Source organism: Trachinotus anak, unplaced genomic scaffold (genome assembly GCF_046630095.1).
Source record: "Trachinotus anak isolate AG129_WGS33_773 ecotype Australia unplaced genomic scaffold, CSIRO_AGI_Tana_v1 ptg000021l, whole genome shotgun sequence".
Classification (NCBI taxonomy): Eukaryota; Metazoa; Chordata; class Actinopteri; order Carangiformes; family Carangidae; genus Trachinotus; species Trachinotus anak.
Window position 1 is genome coordinate 29051166 of NW_027273872.1, and position 15945 is coordinate 29067110.

A 15945-nucleotide genomic window follows, 5' to 3' on the forward strand; every position below is an offset into this window, starting at 1 on the left:
GTATAGCTGGGTGTCGTCAGTGTAGCAATGATAAGAGAAGCCATGTGAGTAGATCATTGGACCAAAGGAGGTGGTGTATATGGTGAAGAGGAGGGGTCCCAGAACCAATCCTTGGGGCACCCCAGTTGGAAGGGGATGTGCTAAGGACCTTTTCTCTTGCCATGACACAGTGAATTAGCACTCAGTAAGATGGGATTCAAACCAAGATAGGGCTTTGCCCAAAATGCCCATGTTGGAGAGTAGGGATAGCAGGATGTATCAGGCTGTTGCTGATCAATTGCACCAATCACCAGAAAAAATTCCTTGTATGTGAAAACATACTTGGCAATAAAACTGATTCTGATTCTGATTCTGATTCTGATGTAGTGGTTCACTGTATTGAAGACTGCTGAGAGGTCCATCAAGATAACAACTGAGGACTGACCTGCAGCTCTGGCTGACCTTCTGTCACAGACAAGGCTGTTTCAGTGGAGTGACCACTCATAAAGCCCAACTGGTTTGGATAGAGGAGATTGTTCCGTGATAAGACTTCTGAGACTGCTTAAAAATTGCCATTTCTATACTCTTTGAACAGGTTGACAGTTCTCTACATGAGCAGGGTCAAGTGAGGGTTTTTTTATAAGACAGGTTATCTTATAAGCAGTGTCATCCTACCATCAGGGTATTCTTTTACTCAGGGTCTTCCTACAATCAGGGTTGTCCTACAGTCAGGGTCGTCCTACAATCAGGGTAGTCCTGCAATCAGGGTTGTCTTGCAATCAGGTATGTACTACAATCAGGGTTGTCTTACAGTCAGGGTCATCTCATGATCAGGGTTTTCCTACAGTCAGGGTCATCCTACAGCCAGGGTCATCCTACAGTCAGTTTGTCATAATCAGGGTTGTCCTAAAGTCAAGGGTCATCCTACAAACAGGGTCATCTTATAATCAGAGTAATCCTATAGTCAGGGTCGTGTTATAATCAGGGTCACCCTACTATCACGGTCATGTTATAATCAGGGTAGTCCTAGAATCATGGTCGTCCTACAATCAGGGTCGTCTTATAATCAAGGTCAAACTACAATCAGGGTTGTCCCACAATCAGGGTTGTCCTACAATCGGGGTCGTCCCACAGTCAGCATCGTCCTACGACCAGGGTTGTCCTACAATCAGGGTTATCCCACAGTCAGCATCGTCCTACGACCAGGGTTGTCCTACAATCAGGATCATCTTATCAGAGTCATCTTTTACTCTGGATCGTTCTACAATTGTGGTTGTCCTACAGTCAGAGCAGAGTCGTCCTGCAATCAGGGTTGTCCTACAATCAGGGTCAACTTATAATCAGGGTTGTCCTACATTCAGGGTCATTTTATAATCAGGGTTGTCCTTCCGTCAGGGTCATTTTATAATCAGGGTTGTCTTACAATCAGGATTGCCCTACACTCAGAGTCATCTTATAATCAGGGTCCTAAACTTGGTTGTATTTTGTCTGAACCTGATTTTTTTAGCTTGATGATCTGTCCCTATATCAGAGGAGTGACAGGTTTAGAATTTAACCTAACCTTGGACACTCTGACTTTAATACCATACCAAAGCCTTGCAGCCTCATTTGACATCAAATGAATAGTTGATTCATGTCTTATCACTGAAGTTTCAGAGCCAATAATTGGAGTCTGACTGACCTTGTAACTGAGCAAAAACTTTATCATATTGTTAAAATTAGTTCTGCAGCACCAGGGTACATCAGCCAATCTAATAATAGAAAACTTTGAGGGAGCAAGACCATGCAGAGCAGTTTGCAGAAAATCAGTAATATGAGCTGAGTTTTGGTTCCCCCTCTCTGCCACTTCACGCTGACAACCCAGTGCCCCCCTCCCCTTCTACCCCCAGATGAACCAGAATCAGTTGTACAGAAGGCAGTGTGTCACCTGCAAATTTCTAACCACATTTTCACTGAGAGACTCTGAATCACTAAGCCTCTACATTCTCATTTCCCTGCTCCCTTGTTTATGAAAGGCTGAGGTAATAGAGGAGACATAATTAGTGTAATTATTATCAAAGAGCACAATAATAATGGCTGAATATTTGCAAAGGTCTCAGACAGTGATGAATGCAGCACATTTTTCTTTACATTTGGCAAAGGAACCCCTGCCGAGTCTCTAGTCCCTGTATTTTGGGAGTGTTATAGTCTGAATGGAAAAAGGGGCATCAGCTGTGACCTGCAGGATCTACTCAGCACTGTGATGTCAGCCTTTAAGACAGTAACGCTCCGTTCACACATACAAGCCATAGCCTGCAGACACAACATGGTGCCAATTATCGTGAACTGAACCTCAAAAAGCAAGCTGAGACTCAGGCAGAAAAAAGATCTGAAATGAAAAACTATGTAAATAAACTTTGACTAAATGAAAGAAAAGCTGTGTCACAGTTAATGGCTTCTTTAATCCTCTGCTATACAACTTTAACAACCTGCTGGGGTTTAAAGAAAGACAAGTCATGAAAACACGCCGCTTGGTAACAACTGTGTCATGTGACTGTATTAAAATTACTGCCCAATCAGAGCTGAGTGCCCATGAGCTTTAGGCTTGTGAGATCTTCAGGATCCTGAACACAGACCACAAATGAGCTCCTACCACTACTGAACCAGAACTACAAGTACATCCATTCACCAGACTGCTTTAAAGGCACATTTAGAAAACCCTTTAATGACCCAGTGGCCATCAAGTGAACTGCAGTCAGCTTATGCTAGGCACACACTCACTGTCACTTAAACTTAAAGGCCCAACTCATAAATGTCTGCATCCTCTTTCTCCTCTGATTTTATTCTGAAAGTACTGACTGGAACTTGTGATTTGTATTTGTCTGCCACTTTGATGTTTCTTTTGATTGTTTGAGAGTTTGCCACTATTCTTCTCTCACAATGCTGTCTTCTGTTTACAAATAATGTTACAACCAATCAGACTTATTTATATGCATAAGGGACAAGGATGAAAACATGACCTTCAGTCCCTCACTGCATTAAAACCATCATGGCCGTATGGTGGACATTCCCACAGGAGCCCTGGAACATTGCAGAACACAACTGCCGCAAACAAAGTTTGTCTCTACATCTACAAATTAAACTTCAGACTCTACCATGCAAATCATACTGACCCCTGACCACGTTTCATCCAGAGTCATGGATGTCGTCCAGACTGTTGTGTTCAGAAGTACTTTACCTACATACCTTTAAATATTATGGTTCCAAGAGGATGATTCACAACTTTCCACATTTTGATTTTCAATGTAACCTCTTCTCTACTGTCACTGGGGGGTTGAACTTTCAGGTCTTCAAAAGATTCTGCAGTAAATGTTTGTTGACTGAAACAAACTGAAAGCACGAGACTTGTTTTATGATGTCACTTCTGTTCCTTTGCATTTGTGTTGTGTGTTCCTGCATCTGCACAGACAGATGGTGAACGACACACAGTCTACATCACTATTATTCTGTACCTGAGACAGTCCCACTGCTAGAGTCAGGAGCCAAAAGCCAACTGTCCCACAGTCACACCCAAAGGCTGAACGTATGTAGAGTCCCTGATTTTCCATGTGAATGCCTTCCAGAGGAGTCTTCCCTGTTTGTTTTATTCATGATAATCTTAGACAGAGGCTGAGGGTGAGGGGTGGGGGGCTATGACAGCAGGCTTTTCACTCCAGCCATAAACAGCTATAAACTGTTGCAGCAGTTATAAAGTGCTTTGCCTTCAGACACGGTCAAATGACACATAATAATATGTTGTTGAAGCCTCAGGACACTGAGTTGTCTCTTTTCAGTTTTTAGGATTTGTTCAAATTTCGACACATTATCTGAGTTTTCAGCTCATCCTTCTGTAACTTCTGTCTCTGTTTTATTGTCATGTGTGAAACCTTGTAGGATGTTTTTCCCTGGCAGAGAAACCACTGACTATGAGTGTTTTTGAAGATGATGATTTACCTCTTCATCAGACCTCTGTGTCATCAGCTTCAAGCTTCTACAGTCACAGAAACACGTTGGACTCAGTGAGTCTCCAGACATATTCTGGATCTGAAGCACTGAACTAAATGTCTGGCAGACGGGGGCGCTCTGTACGAAAGACTAACTGGGGATTGTGGGTCCAGCCACAGATCTAAGGCCAGTCTTTGACACATCTGTCATCATAATAGCAGATGGGCCTCAGGTCAGACCTGGGATCAGTCCAAGTCTGACCACAGAGAGCAGCGGTACCTTCAGGGACCACCGACTCGTGTCTGACACAAAGTTTGGGTAAGGACATACCAACACACACCCACACACAGCACTCCATCTAATGCTTGTCCACGCACTTCACTCACTCACACACACACACACACACACACACACACACACTCACACAGCCAAGGAAGCAGAAGCCAACACACCATCTGCCGTCCCTGTGTTTGAGCTCCAAATCCCAGTTATCAACAAAACACACAGAAGACATCCAAACTTCCCTCTCGGATACAACAGAGAAGAATGGCATCACACACACACACACACACACACACACACACACACACCTCTGCACCCAGATCAGATGGAACCAGGTGGACGGAGGCCAGTTAAGTTGCTCATTTTTCATTAAATGTGACAGAGGAAGGAAGATGGATTTCCTCACTTCTTTCACCTCATACACTTCAGTCCTCCTCATCTCCCTCCCCCCTCCTTCTCTTTCTCTCCTCCTCTGCCTCCCATCGTGACCCAGGATGACCGCCTCTCCTCTCCCAGCATTTTTTACACTTATCATCAAAGAAGGTTCATAATGCTCATTTCTCCGGCCTCATTGCTCTTCATAGAAGTCGTCGTCTGTCACTGGAGGTCAGAGCAGATAAGGACCCCCACCACCACCACCACCACCACCACCACCAGCCCTCTCTGTCTGCCACCCCACCCCTGCCTGGTGGAAGGACTCCTGTTGTTCACAGCTCTAACCCCTGCAGTGCTGTGGAATCATCGTAATAGTTGTGCTACCACGGTAAGACAGCCTGCACTTTCAAACACGACACCTGTGTCTGTGCGTGTGTGTTTGGATGACATCATGTCTAAGGTTAGACAAATAGATCACTTATATTAATTATTTTCCTTTAATATAAATGAAGGTCAGATGGATCGGCCGGGCTGAGATGCGTGTTGTGTGTGTGTGTGTGTGTGTGCGCTCTCCTGCAGCAGAGCAGAGCGGAGCAGCAGCAACTGTGGGGCTATCAGAGGTCTTTAATGATGAGAGAAATGTTTTATATGTAGTACTAACTTGTGTCAGTATTTAGTGAAAACATGTTTAGAGCCGTTTGCTGCCATTATCAATCCAGCGGCGGTGGTGTTTTTTTTTCCATAATCGGTCATCGGCTAAGGGTGATGGAAAAAAATCGGTATCGGCATCGGCCCCAAAAAACCCATATCGGTCGATCCCTACTCAGGACCTCAGTCTGGTCTCAGAGAACACATCTACCACTTCCTCAGGACCTCGGTTCAGTCTCAGAGACCACATCTACCATATCCTCAGGACCTTGGTCTGGTCTCAGATACCCCTTTTCCACCAAACTGGTTCCAGGGCTGGTTCGGAGCTAGAGCCAGACTTAGCACCAGTTCTTTGGTTTTCCACAGACAAAGCACTGGTTCCTGGCTCTCAAAACTGGTGCTAGGCAAGCACCAACTCCTTGCTGGGCCAGTAGAAAGAACCACGTTACGTTGGGGGCTTCGGGCTTACGTCAGCGAGCGGGGGCGGGATTATTGACCGTCTTCTCGAGCGTGATCGCTGTTCGCTGCATAATCGTCGAGCAGTATTTACTTGCTGGATCGCCAAATTTTGCTCCCCAAGAAAGGCTCGAAAAGCCAACAGCTAGTGACAGAGGTCAGGGGATGTTTTTTTTTTTTTTTTTTACTCCGCCCGGGCCCGGTATTATTATTTTTTAATAACGCAGGTTAAAATACGGGATATTTACGGGAAAATACTAGTACGGGAGGAGGGCGGGAAAGAAGGGTAAAATACGGGACTTTCCCGGCCAAAACGGGATACTTGACAGGTATGACCGCAACGTAGTTCTCCATCTTTGTTGTGGTGATTGAATTTGGCGCTTGTTCTATTGAGGAAATGACATGACGTATACGTATACATTGACGCGATGACGTGGCTCTCTGGCTGGCACCCGCCTGTGGAAAAGCAAACCGGTTCGCAGTTGAACCAACCACGAACCAGCTCTAGCACCAGCACTAGCACCAGCCCTGGAACCAGTTTGGTGGAAAAGGGGTAAGAGACCACATCTACCACATACTGTGAAAGTATCAAAGCCTCAGTCCACAGAGAAATGCACACAGCCTGTATTCAGAAACTGAGCCTTAAAACGAGCCATCAGGACTTCTGGAACTTTGTGATGTCACCACAAAACAGTCACCACCCTCAGCCATGTCCCAAGGCCCGCCCTCCCAGACCCAACATCCAACTTTACAGGACTTGGTTTCTCTGAGTGTTTACCTGAAATCTGCTATATTTTTATTGCATCACTCAGAAAACAGTCAGCCAATCAGAGGAGAGGGTCAGAGCCTCTCTTCTGATTGGCTGACTGACCTTTTGTTACTAGAGCTCCAGAGAGAAGCCTGAGACAAGAGATGCAAAACTACACTGGGAAAGATTTTTTGGTTCTTAAAATCACAAATATATCTTCTGATGGAGATCAATACTTCAGATAAAACACTGGAGAAGTTAAAATATGGAGCTTTAAAGTCTCAAAAAAAGTCAGTCTCCATGTGCTAAGTGATGCCAGGGGAATTCCCAGAATACTTCATCTCCTTCTGTCATGACGTCAGACTTCAGTAAAGTATCATCAGACGTGGTCGTTCTCAACCACTAAAAACCGGACAAATCAACCAGGAGACAGATTCAAAATGAGCATTCACCATAAAACATCATTCAATCACGGAGTCTCTTTGACTGTCCTGGTGTGGCTGCACATGTCAATAACCACAAGTCTTGATTAGACACCAGGTTCCTTGGATGTATTGTCACGAAACGTGAAATTTAAACTGTCGGTTAACAGATTTGAACAAAAGTCAGAAGAAGCAGTGACAGATATTTTTGTGTCTCAGGAAGATGGTAACAGGACCAGGTGGTGGAGGGAGGAAGAAGACGGACCTCGTTTCAGTCTCAGAGACCACATCTAACACATTCTCAGGACCATGGTCTGGTCTCAGAACCTCGGTCTGGTCTCAGAGACCAATCTACCACATCCTCAGGACCTCAGTTCGGTCTCAGACACCACATCTACCAAATCCTCAGGACTTTGGTCTGGTTTCAGAGACCACATCTACTACATCCTCAGGACCTTGGTCTGGTCTCAGAGACCACAGCTTCTACATCCTCAAGACCTCGGTCTGGTCTCAGAGACCATATCTACCACGTCCTCAGGACCTTGGTCTGGTCTCAGAGACCACATCTACCACATCCTCAGGACCTCGGTCTGGTCTCAGAGACCACATCTTCTACATCCTCAGGACATCAGTCTGGTCTCAGAGACCACATCGACCATATCCTCAGGACCTCGGTCTGGTCTCAGTGACCACATCTACCACATCCTAAGAACCTCAGTCTGGTCTCAGAAAGTCTGTTTTCCAAACTGGAGGTGTGTTTGAAAGATGTGAGCACACAGAGGGTCTGATAAAATATGCTGTTGCATTATGGGTAATGTAGGATATACCTCTGCCTCTACTGGTTTGCTGATGTGTCAACATTATGGAGGCTCCTCAGTGAATATCTTTGAATGGACTCATCATTATTATCAGACTGTGGTCTATGATTGTAACTAATCACTTTCTTGTTTTTTCTAACATATTGTTTGATGGAAGCAAGGAGTCAACTCTGAATATTTCACCTCAGGCAAATGCAGTTTAACCCTCTCTCTCTTCCCCTTTCTTGTCACTCTCTACTGTTATGAATAAAAATCTGTTTTAAAGTTATTGGGATAGAAATATCTGTAGATGTTATTTAATTGTTTAATACTGAGAAACTCAACTGCTCCTCTTCATTAGGACTGTGTGGGTATGCTCCTCCTCCTCAGGACTGTATGGGTCTGGTTTGATCACATCTGATTGACTTAGATGTTAAACTCTGATTGGTCCATGGGAACAGGTGACAGAGAGGACAATCTCTGTTAACCAGTGGGGTCATCACTATGGTGAGAAGCTGACTGTTTTCAGGAGGAACCCAAAGGTGGAAGCTGTGTGCTATTGTGATCCAGATAAGACGGTAAATGTACTCTGTGGGAAAAGTACTGGTATCACTGTAGGTCTTCAGAAACCCACTGGCGGAGTCTATGCAAAGTGAGCCCTGTTACCCCCCCCCACACACACCCACACACACACACACACACACACACACCCCCTAAAAACTACACACAAACACACACACCTGCGTGCACACCGATAAGACGTCAACCACTGCCGCTCCAAATGTGTTTGCACACCGGCGTCGGTTGACTGCACTTCCTCATTGAACGACTTGAACAATTTATTCTGACGCGCTGCTGAATCCGAGGGGGAATTTAGATTGAGATGGAAAAAAAGAAAAATCAGACACGACCTGAAAGCCTGGAGGGGGGAGGGGGAGAGAGGGGGGAGCCTGGGGGAGGCTGACGCAGAGAGACAGGAGAATATATGAGCATGTCACTCCACATTACAATGTCACTACAAGCTGGACAATCGTTAACATGGCTAATGGACACAGCAGGTTCGTGCTACAGGACATGTTGCTGGTACAGCAAAGGGTCTGCAGATCCCAGGGGACACCTGGGGGGCTCAGGAGCAGCTCCGCTGATCACAAACATTTTAAAGGTACAAATGATTTGACACCACATATTATTGTAACGATCTTGTTTAAAGGTCCATACAGTCTAAATGTTTTTAAAGGTCCATACATTCAAAGGTTTTTAAAGGTCCATACAGTCTAAAGGCTGATGTCCATGTGTTTTTTATTATAAATCAGGTCTAGGTTCTATATTAATACTGTGAAAGTATCAAAGCCTCGGTCAACAGAAAATGCACACAGCCTGTATTCAGAAACTGAGCTTTAAAACGAGCCATCAGGACTTCTAGAACTCTGTGATGTCACAAAAAAATAGTCACCACCCTCAGCCACACCCCACCGGGACCCACCATGAAACCTTGCAGGATTTGGTTTTATTGCATCACTCAAATATATCTTTTGATGGATATCAACACTTCAGATAAAACACTGGAGAAGTTAAAATATGGAGCTTTAAAGTCTCAGTAAAGGTCAGTCTAAGTGCTAAGTGATGTCAGGTGAATTCCCTGTATACTGCATCTCCTTCTGTCATGATGTCAGACTAGAAAAGCATCATCAGACGTGGTAGTTCTGTCCTCTTAAACTCTCAACCATTAAAAACCGGCCAAATCAACCAGGAGACAGATTCAAAATGAGCATTCACCATAAAAGTTCATTTAAACACTGAGTCCCTTTGACTGTCTGGGTGTGGCTGCCCATGTTGATAAACACAGGTCTCGATTAGACGCCGGGTTCTTTGGATGTATCGTCACAAGACATGAAATTTGATTCGGTTATCAGATTTGAACAAAAGCCAGGAGAAGCAGCAGCAGACATTTCTGTGTCTGAGGAAGATGGTAACAGGACCAAGTGGTGGAGGGAGAAGGAAGATGAGAGGTGATGAGCTGGAGCTATAGACGTGAGAGAGGATCCACATCATGGACGACATGTCAGAGATGATGAGGACGAAGCTGTTACTGTTCTGCCTTCAGTCAACAGGGTCATTACAGCTGCTTTATTTTACTTTACACAAGAGATCAAATGTTTTTCACACAAATAATGGTTTAAATAACTATGGTAACATTTCCAAGGTAGACAACCAGTGTTTTAACATTGGTCTCTTTCTCTCTCTCTCTCTCTCTCTCTCTCTCTCTCTCTCTCCGTTGTTATTCTATGGCCTGCTCATTTTTATACCAGTAACATTTACACTGGTTGAAATAATGAATTAATAATTAAAGGTCCATCCCAAATGAAGCTCAGTTGAGTTCTGTGACTGAAACAAATAAAACAAATTACAAAATATTCAGACAGATCTCACTGACTCTCTGCAGTCTATACACACAGTGGTAACACACCTGTGTGTGACAGGTAACACCACATGCTGGTCATGAAGTCCTGATCATTTCACTCACAACGCACAGACTCACATCACCACTGCACAACCACACACAGAGGAGTGAACAAGGTCATTCTCAGGACATCGTCTCACCCAACACTCAGTTAATTACTGAAGTGATTGTTAAAAGCTGATGCTCAGCTCCTGTTCATCCTGCAAACACTGACACAGGATCAGCTTTTATTCAGGTTTTCAACTGTTCAGAAACTGTGCCTGTTTTTAATTCATCAAATTATTTATTTCCAGTCTACAAGAACCCTTCAGTTAAAACCACAATCAGAGCTTCTGCTGCACATGAAGAAAAGGAGAACCATCTGTACCACGTCAACAGAACATGGAAAATACAAAAGGTGAAAAATAAGATATAGAACGGTTCTGCAGTATCTAGAACATTTATTGTGAGGAGAGGGATTGTGTTGGAAATGTTCCTGAGGATGAAAATCATCTGCGGCATCGTAAAGATCTGAGAAGGAAAATCACAGCTGGAGGAAAATATTTCACTGAGTCTGAAAAAAAATAAATTCACATAAAAACCAGTTCATCCCGCCACTGTTCTGGTCTACGGACAAGGTTTAAGGTTCTGGTTTACAGACAAGGTCTAAGGTTTTGGTCTACGGAGGAGGTCTAAGGTTCTGGTCAACGCATGAGGTCTAAGGTTGTACAGAGGATTACAGGTGCCTGATTTCAGCAGGTTTTCAGGTGTTTGACTGATTTAGTATATTTTTTCTGATGATTCACTTTTTAACTTGAAATATTTCATTCATTCCATTTCATTACATTATTATTATTAGGAGTAGTAGTATCATCATCATTATTTCTGTTGTCTGCCTTTTCATCCACAAATGACACAAAATATGACATTCAAAAAGTCACAGGGTGGCTTTAAAATATTGTATTTTCTATATGTGATGTATAATTTTATTTTTGTGGTGTATTTTTTAAATAGTTGTATTTTATTCCATATTCTGTATCTATTTTCTGATATTTCTATTTCATCATAAAAAATAAAAAATTCGGAGCTCCTCTGTCTCCATGTAGACTAAATAAATCGTAGCCGTAGTCTGCGGCTGGCAGTCTGATCTGACTCCATCAGTGAGCCGGTCTCTGGGCTCAGGGTCTGGGTTCAGAACTCGGAGCTTAAGGGCGTAGTCTAGAGGCGCTTTGAACCAGAAAAACCGGAGGTTTTTATTATGAACAACAGAAAAACTGAACCATGAGACTTTGAACAGCCACGTGAAGATTTTCTCTCTCTGCTCAAACGATGGAAGAAAAACTGTTTTACATCCTCATGGCTCCAGGACCAAAATGAACCAGACCAGAACTGAACCCAGAGTCAGGTCTATGAAAGTGAAGAATAAAAAGAAGAGTGATGTGTGTTCACTTTGAGGCTCCGGAGGAGACGAGACTTTTCTCTGCAGCTAAGAACTGAAACAGACTGAAACCAATGAACGCACCTGAGAAGAGGAGAAACAGCACAGCCCCGAGCAGGATCATGGTGGTCGTGTTCGTGACACCGTGGGGGGGGCAGAACGAGACGTGGGACGGGACCTGGTGCGTCCTCCGGTGGTCCAGCAGCACCGCTGTGCGCCCCGCAGACTGACGCTCTGCCCGCCTCTACATTCACCGCGCGGACTCCACCGGCCGTTCTCCCGCCTTTTGTTCTGCGACGGTAAAGTCCCTCAAGTTTCAATCCCCAGACGGAAGCGGCAGCAGCAGCCTCGGAGGACCAGCAGCAGTCTCTGAGAGTGACTGTGTCAGAGAGAGTGTGTGTGTGTGTGTGTGTGTGTGTGTGTGTGTGTGTGTGTGTGTGTGAGTGTGTGAGCCCGCGCTGCGCGGAAGAATCGGCTACTGTAAGGAGGAGATGTCAGGCGTCAGGCTGCAGCTCTGCCCGCAGACAGTAGTCATGACGCAGCTCCGCTGGTGAGGAGGTCCCGGCACATTCTCATGATGCTGAGGCAGGGGTTATTAACTGGAGATACCCCTCCTCCTCTTCTGCCCCCTCCTCCTGCTCAGATCATCATCATCATCATCATCATCATCATCATCATCACCTTTAGGGACAGTCTTGTGTGGAGTCATTAGAAATGAGTGGTGAGTGTTACATATATATATATATATATATATATGTATGTGTGTATATATATGTGTGTGTGTGTGTGTGTGTATATATATATATATATGTGTGTGTGTGTGTGCGTTTTATGCATCTATAATCTTGTGACATCAGAATTCACTGAAGCGCTGAATCAATGAAAGAGCAAATATTTACAGTGATAATAATAGTCAGTGTTAATGTCTCGGTCACTGGAGTTAAACTGTCCATGAGATCTGACTGATGTCCACTGACACAGTCTGACAGATCAGAGCTGCAGTTTACACACACAGCCTACACACCTTTAGGCTCAGTGCTAGGAGCTTTCATTGTGACTGGATCATGGTCTTTAGATCCACATGAACTCCTCATCACTGTGGTTCACACCTTCAGACTCTGATAAACCTGGTTCCTCCTCCACCTGAGCAGCAGAGGAGCTAGAGTAGATCAAACCCTGAGCGAACAGAGGGAGAACCCTGGTTCTACTGCTGGACAAACACTGAATGTTCTGCTGCTTTAATGTTAATGTTAAAAAAAATAAATTTACCACCTCCTGTTTTATTAACTCATCAACATACAACCTGTTTCCAAAAAAGTTGGGACTCTGTATAAAATGTAAATGTAATGTAAACAGAATGTGATGATGTGCAAAATCATGTAAACCCATATTTAACTGAAAATAGAACAAAGACAACATATCAGATGTTGAAACTGAGAAATTTTATTGTTTTATGAAAAATATTTGCTCAACTTGAATTTGATGCCAGCATTTCCTTCTCTATCACCACCATCTCAGTGACACACTTCGAGGGAACTTCTCCAGATTTGGCACAAACATTAATTTGGACTCAAGGATGAACTGATTAGATTTTGGTAGTCAAAGGTCAAAGTCACTGTGACTTCACAAAACACACAAACCAATAATAATTCATTCACTAATTATGAGAACATTAAAGAAGAAGAGACCGTGATCACAGGAAACAACCAGAGGAGGTGATTCTGGTTCTACAACGCACACCTGTAAAACACTGTGTCTCACATTAAACTCTTCATTTAAGACTTAAATCCTGCAGTCATTTGGAAAACACGCCTGAACTTCCCACCACACACACAAACACACACCTGAGAACAACTGAACAGTCTGAGTCTTTAATATAAATCTCAGGTGAGCTTCTGTTACGACTGAAAACATGGAAACAGTGATTGGAAGAGGAGGAGAAAGAGGAGAAGGAAGACAGAGAGGAAGATGAGGAAGAAGAGGAAGACAGAGAGGAAGAGCAAGAGGAGGTGGAGAACCATGTCTAGAACAAAGAGGACCTGTCAACAGACAGACACATCAGACACTGTGTTGGATCATGGTCTGACAGTGAGGGAGTCCAAGCAGAGTCCAGTATTTTCGTTACGTCAGACTGAGAACAGTCTAATCAGTCTAAACAATCCTCACTGATTCCAGCTGAGGATGAAGCAGCATTAATCTTCATCAGAGAGGACCAGAGAGTAACACAGTAATGACATCGACTGTGCTGTTGTACAGTCCAACGAAGGAGGACGTGACCTGCACCACTGCCCCCAGTCTGGAGTCTGTGGGGGCCTCAGTCTCAGTTGTTGCTGCTCTGACAGACTCATTCAGATGGTTAATGTGTGTGTCATTGTGTAAAGGATTGTCAGGTTGTGATTGTGTTTCATTTTGACAGAAGTAAGATGTTTGTGTGGAGTTTGACACAATGAGCCAAACTGACACCGGTGTGCAAATAGTTGCGTAAGCAATCACACAACACTGTAATAACTTGTCTCTGTTGTCCAGTCATCAAACACAGACACACAACTACATGAGCAAAATGAACATCAGTTCTAAATGTTGTGGGCTGAACCAAACAACCAAACACAATTAATGAACACACACACAACAAATAAAACTTATCATGTGAGACAATTCATGTCAGAGTGACAGACCTGTTACAGACCTGTCAGGTTATCTCTTTTATTTATATATAAATCGGAGAACCAAGATGACACCTACAGTCCAGATCAGTCCAGATAAGACCAGTGCAGATCTGATCAGATCAGATCAGTCCAGATCAGACCAGCAGAGAACAGAGACAAAAACATTTTATTCATGTGTCCACAGCTTCTTCAGCCAACTCACAACTCTTTCACTGTAATCACAGTCCATTTACATGATGATACACACACACACACACACACACTTCCTCACACACACACACACAAACGTGTTACAACCTTGTCCCATCTAGTAGATTACATGCCCTTCCGTTCACCCCCAAAGGTCATTGAACCTCACGGCCCGTTGGGCAACAAGCTGTTCAGCTAATCAGCGGAGATCCCTCCTGTCTGAAGGGAGACATATGGAGAGCAGTACTGTGACATCACCACAAACAACAACCACTGTGATGTCACCACAAACAACAACCGCTGTGACATAGAGGCTCTGCAGTGGTGTCGTTCATCTCTGTGTGACCACATCTGGCTCCACCATGAAGGCCTCCTGCCACGTCGGCTGTGAGTCTTAAGAGTATTAAACCTGAAGTTACCTGGATGACCTCACCTTTGTCTGGGTCTCTAGAGGAAGAGAGGGGTCTCTGGAGGAAGGGAGGAGTCCCTGGAGGCCCTCCTCCAAAGGGTTTTCACAGTTCAGGTCTGTGAGAATTAAAAGCAAAGCCTGGACCTAGGTCACAGCCTCACATGGGCTTAATGCTGCACACAGCAGACACACACGTTTCTGAGGAATGATCCACAGACAACAGGCCAATTATCCAGATCACAGATGAAAGCCCAGGTGAGTCAGAAATATTATAATAGTAATATAACAGCATGCTCTCTGAATGCATTAATTACAATAATTGACTTGGTCCTGACTCACAGTGTAAGACAGCTTTGTGTTGTTGCATTAGGCCTTTTGAATTGACAGAGTTGGTGGTTGAGACCTGCTCGTTGGGCAGACAGGTCCTCATTGTCCCTGTGTGAAGTGGTCAGGACTTGACATATTATTGCTGAGCTGCTGGAAAAGCTGCAGTTTGAATTGTTGGTTCTGAATCATTCACACTGTTTGAATTTTCATTCGTCGTTTTTCACGTGTTACAGTTTTCAGCCTGCAGGAGACGACTGAGTGGAGACACTGTCACAACAGTGAAATTATAACATCCAGACCAGGAGTGTGGAGTTCAGTGTTTGGAGCACCTGTCTGACATATTCAACTTAACTTTGGAGCTGTCTCATTCTTCCTTATTGCTGGATTTAGACTCACCCTTTCCCTCCTTTTAAAAACATTTAAAGTTACACCCCAGTCTGTTTCCACTTGTGCAGTTTCTCCTCACCACTGGTCTCATACTGAAGATCCAGGAGTTCTGTTCGATTCAAAGCTGAGCTTTGAACACCACATCACAGAGTTCTCCAGTCCTGCTTCCTCCAAATACAAATAACCCTGATCTGGAAAAAGTCACTTATCTCTCACATTAATCTTCTTCTACAGACCTGACCACTGTGACGACTCCTCCCGCCTCAACTGCTTCAAAATGCAGCAGCTCAGCTTCTGATTGGTTTTAACAGATTACCTCACATCACCTTGATCCTGGCTTCGCCTCATTAGCTCCCTGTCTGGACACCTTTAAACTACGCCCCAAGCTACGTAACGGAAACGTTACATGAGCCATCGCA

The 15945-nt window shown here is 44.2% G+C and overlaps 1 protein-coding gene across 1 annotated transcript in view; it reads right to left on the reverse strand.

Annotated features, from left to right (window-relative positions):
• gfra3 (GDNF family receptor alpha 3) overlaps positions 1-12105 on the reverse strand; it is a 46400-nt gene extending 34295 nt beyond the window's left edge. Inside the window, exon 1 of the mRNA XM_071457587.1 lies at positions 11633-12105. Within this exon, the coding sequence (XP_071313688.1) occupies positions 11633-11672 (40 nt within the window). The 5' untranslated portion in view covers positions 11673-12105. The remainder of the gene's footprint in view (positions 1-11632) is intronic.
• Positions 12106-15945: the final 3840 nt, after the last annotated feature.